The sequence below is a fragment of the Penaeus monodon genome, chromosome 6, assembly GCF_015228065.2.
Source record: "Penaeus monodon isolate SGIC_2016 chromosome 6, NSTDA_Pmon_1, whole genome shotgun sequence".
Classification (NCBI taxonomy): Eukaryota; Metazoa; Arthropoda; class Malacostraca; order Decapoda; family Penaeidae; genus Penaeus; species Penaeus monodon.
Genome location: NC_051391.1, coordinates 53,077,470 through 53,082,553, shown reverse-complemented (window position 1 = coordinate 53,082,553; position 5,084 = coordinate 53,077,470). Strand labels below are relative to the sequence as shown.

Below are 5,084 nucleotides of genomic sequence, written 5' to 3'. Positions count from 1 at the left end.
AAAAATTTATATATATAATATATTTTTTTAAAATATATAAAAATTTAAAAATATTTTTTTAAATTATTAATTATTATATTATAAAATATATTTATTTTATTATTATTTTTATTTTTAATTAATTATATTATTAATATATTAAAATTATTTTAATAATATAAATATTTTTAATAATAAAATATAATATATATATATTAATATATATATAATAAATATTATATATTAATATATTTCATATGTATTTATATTATATTTCATATTTTATATATATTTATTTATATAATTATATATATTCTTTATATTATATATTTATATAAATATAATTTATATATGTTTTTCGTAGGAAAAAAACTCTAACGCATGTAGATTTGCTCGTGTTTACTCAGTGAAAAATATTGATTAGTTAATATATTCTACATGATATTAGGAACTGTACTGAGACAGCTGCACTGGGTCAATTATTCTATAATAAAACATAAATGGAAAAGTTTGCTTAGGCTTTTTATCATTGTTCATGAACAGGGTATACATTGTTATGCTTGAATGTACTAGTGTTACCAGAAAGATTCCAAACTCGATAACTTTAGGGTGGCTGCGAATTCTGCCAGCTTTAAAAACTATACTAAGATAATGTACATTGGGTTTTAAAAGAAACAGTAAGTGATATGCATGTTAGTTTAATGTTGAAATTGAATTATAACCAACATCAGAAAATTACAATAAAAGTTCGAATAATTGAGGTGAGACTGGGTTCCATATGTTGGGAATGCAGCTTCAGTAAATACCATAGTGGACAGGAAGGGAAGCATGGCTGTACTGGTAACCAAGACCGTATCCTGGATACTGAACAGAAGCATAACCATGGGCTGCTCCAGGACCTAGTAAGCCAAGGAAGCTAGGGTCAGCTTCAGTTAGAGTTTCTTAAAAAGGTGTTTGTGGATGGCGGAGAAACTGCCGTATGGATTGACTTAGGCTGGCTGTACCCGTATCCAATACCATACGGACGAATAAAAGGATGGCCGATAACAAAGCCAGGTTCAGCCTCACGTTTCTTGATAAAGTGATTGTAAGACTGGACGGAGGAATGACTGCCGTATGGATGATGACTTACGGCTGAGCTATAGCCGTATCCAATACCATACGGACGAATAAAAGGATGGCCGATGCCAAAGCCAGGTTCAGCTTCACGTTTCTTTTCTGCCGTTACGAAGCAACAACAGTGCTTTTCCCGAAAGTTTAAGCAAGAGTGATAAAATATGTTCCCATATCAAGATGCATACATTTACATATACGCAAATATATATATATATATATAAAAATATAATTTTAATTATATAATATTAATATATATATATATATGTGTGTGTGTTTGGGGTTGTGTGTGTGTTGTGTGTGTTTGTGGACCCAAAACATAAATAAATGTAAAATGAACTACCAAAATAAACAAAAATATATAGTAACTTTCGAACCTTCACGATTTCCTTCGACCTAATTAATTCTGACAAGAATTAAGAGACGAATGAAAAAAACTGAATCGGGTCTCAGGAGAGTGCAATTCAAGCCCCTGGGGAAAGGCTCTACTTACCAACAGCGGAGTAAGGTCATTCAGGACCACTGACCAGCACTTGTTGAAAGTTGAAGTTAAGCAATTTTCTAATTAAGATAGTTTTCAGCATTTTAAAAATAAAATTCGCTGATTTGTTAAATAATTTAGCGTCTTTCCCATTTAAGCTGGTGACCATCATGTAAATTAATGAAATCGCATCTGATTCTCTGGCATAGCTAACATCACGTTTATGCTCATTATTATTGTTAATGATAATATTATTATTATTATTGTCATTATTATTATTATTTTTATATTTTTTATTTCTTTACGAACGCTCTACCGGTTTCACCGCTGTAAAATTTGGGACAGTCCTTACACGGACTCGTGTAAAAAAAACCTAATAATTCTAGACACGCTGGTGCATTGTGATTGCCCAATGTTTTTCAACTCCCCCCTTTTAAACTGAGGACATGTTGTACGGAATAATTAATAGATTACTGGAACTGTCCAGTTGAGTGTTACGGGATAGACTATAAAATTTCCATTCCGCAGATGAATGTGTCTGTGATTTAAGAAAAACATATTCTAATTTGAAAACTTTTAAAAAATTGCGTCGAGCTCCCATTGGGACTTCCCATCACAAAGCAAACTACCGCCTTTAAAAAATACAAATGGCGATTTGAGAAAAAAAAATAAATTTGCGGGATGAGTTGGGTTTTTGGGAAAAAAAAAAAAAAATAAAAAAAAAAAAAAATAAAATAAGCGACAAATTTACAAAGATAAACAACCCGGAAAATAATTTACCCGAACTCCCCCTCCTACTTTAAATTAATAGTAGAGCGAGTTTTAGCCTTTGAATATTTCGACAAGAAAGTTCACTTGCACATAGAAAAACATCAACTTAAAAGAAAAAATCATGTCAGGGGAAAAAGATATCTCTATGTATAGATTCGCAAGATCCAGCCCTTAGGCTACTTCCCATCGTTATGCCCAATACTCTGCTTTTAAAATTCGTGGTCAAAAGAAAGGTATTAATTGTGAAACACAAAAGATGGGTCATAAAACTTCCGATGGGGGTCTCTAAAATAAAAAATTTTTTTCTAGGAAATGTAGCCATCGCCCAGCGGGGCTTTTAAAAAGTAAAACCAAAAAAAATCACTTTTTTTCCGGGGGATCGTTTTATTTTTTAGAAAAGTTTAAATTTAAACTCAGGGGAAAGGGTCCCCTAAAAAATATAAACGCTCTCCCAGGTCTAAAGAAGGGGAACTGAGTTAAAGACGTAAATAGGGCCCTTTAAAGGAAACCTCGTTGTGTTTTGGAAGGGTATAAAAAAGGTAAAGCTTTTTTGGGTCGGGCATTTCGCAGCAAAACTCGAGGTGTTTTTCGAAATATTTTGTACCTTGGGGAAGGGTTTACGAATTTTGATACTGAAATGTCTTAGGGGGAAAGGCTTTGCGATATATCAGACTTCAGGTACCTTTACCTTTATTACTTGTCGATTTTTTTTAAAAGCCCAATTCGTAAAAGATGTGGCCAAAAATGATATAGGGGAAAACCTTTTGGATCTTAGATAAAACAAGAAACGGTCTAACTAAGACATTTGGTTTCTTAGACCTTTTTAAATAGGTTTATTTTTCTTTTAAATTCTATAAAACCTTTAAAATAAAACGTTAAATAAAAAAAAAAATAAAAAACCACAAACAAACATATATATATAATATAAATAATATTATATTTAAAATATATAAAATATATATTAAAATATTTTTATATATTATATTATATATAATTTATTATAAATATATTTTATTTTATATCTATATTATATATATAATATATATATATATATATATTATTGCCCAAAACCCCATCACACAAACCCCACACACAAGTTGCATAATGTTATAATATTTTGCTAAAAGTAATATAAATTGTACAAACATCACATCACACGACGCACACACCACCCAACCAACACCACCACACACACACACACTCACAAAAACCCACCACCCAAACACACAACACCACACAAAACACCACAACCCACACCCTATATTATATATTATATATTTTAATTATATTTTATATATATATATGTATTTTTTTCAAAATGTAAGTTAAATATGTAACAACATCAAGCCCAAAGCACCACACACACACACACAAAAACCCCCCCAACACCCCAAAAACCCCACAAACCAAAAAAAAAAAAAAAAATACACACCCACAACACACCCCACACAAAATATATTATATATATATTATTAAAATATATATATATATTATTTATTAAAAATATATACAATAACAAAAACTGGACAACACAAACACACCACACCACACCACATTTATAAAAATTTTTAAATTTTTATATAATAATATATATAAATATTAATATATATATATATATATACTATATATTTTATATATATATTAAAATATATATATATATATATATTTTACCCTACACACACATGGGCAAACACACACACCCGACACACATACACACATTATGCATATATATTCATGTACAAAACATGTGTATATATATATATATATATTTTATATATATATATTATATATATATATATATATATATATAATATATTAATATATATATTATGTGTGGGGTGTGTTGTGTGTGTGTGTGTGTTTGTGTGTATGTTTTGTGCACACACATGCACACACACACCCAATACCATATATATATATATATATATATATATATATATAATATTATTATATATTTTAAAATATAATATATATATATTATATGTATATAATATATATATGTATATATATTATATATATCTATATATAATATAATATTTATATTATATATATATATATATATATTATTATATAAAATAATATATATATATATTATATTAAATATACATATAAAATATATATAATATAGATATAACATATACATATAAAATACATAATATCTATCTATTATATATATATCATATATATATTATATATATATATCTATATATGTATATATATATATATATATATATAATATATATATATATATATATATATATATATATGTACCACACACACACCACACACCACACACACACACACCCCACACACACACACATATATATATATATTATATTATATATATATTATATATAACACAACACAACCCCACACAACACACACACACACACACACACACCCCCACACCACACACACACATATATTTATATATATATAATATATAATAAAATTATAAAATTAAAATATATGTACATACATATAATGCATTTAATATATATATGTATATATATATATATATATATATATATATTTTATATATATATATATATATATATATATATATATATTATATATATGTGTGTGTGTGTGTGTGTGTGTGTGTGTGTGTGTGTGTGTGGTTATTAAATATATAATATATAATATATTTTATATATATATATATATATATAATTTTCTGTAATTAAATGTTATATATTATTATTATGTATATATATATATTATATATATTATATATTAT

The 5,084-nt window shown here is 26.8% G+C and overlaps 1 protein-coding gene across 1 annotated transcript; it reads right to left on the bottom strand.

Annotated features, from left to right (window-relative positions):
* Positions 1-661: 661 nt before the first annotated feature.
* On the bottom strand, positions 662-911 carry LOC119574640 (the record flags this gene model as incomplete). Its single annotated transcript, XM_037922013.1, is given in 1 exon segment — positions 662-911. A coding segment is annotated over 1 exon segment (137 nt), but the record flags the coding sequence as incomplete, so codon positions are not given.
* Positions 912-5,084: the final 4,173 nt, after the last annotated feature.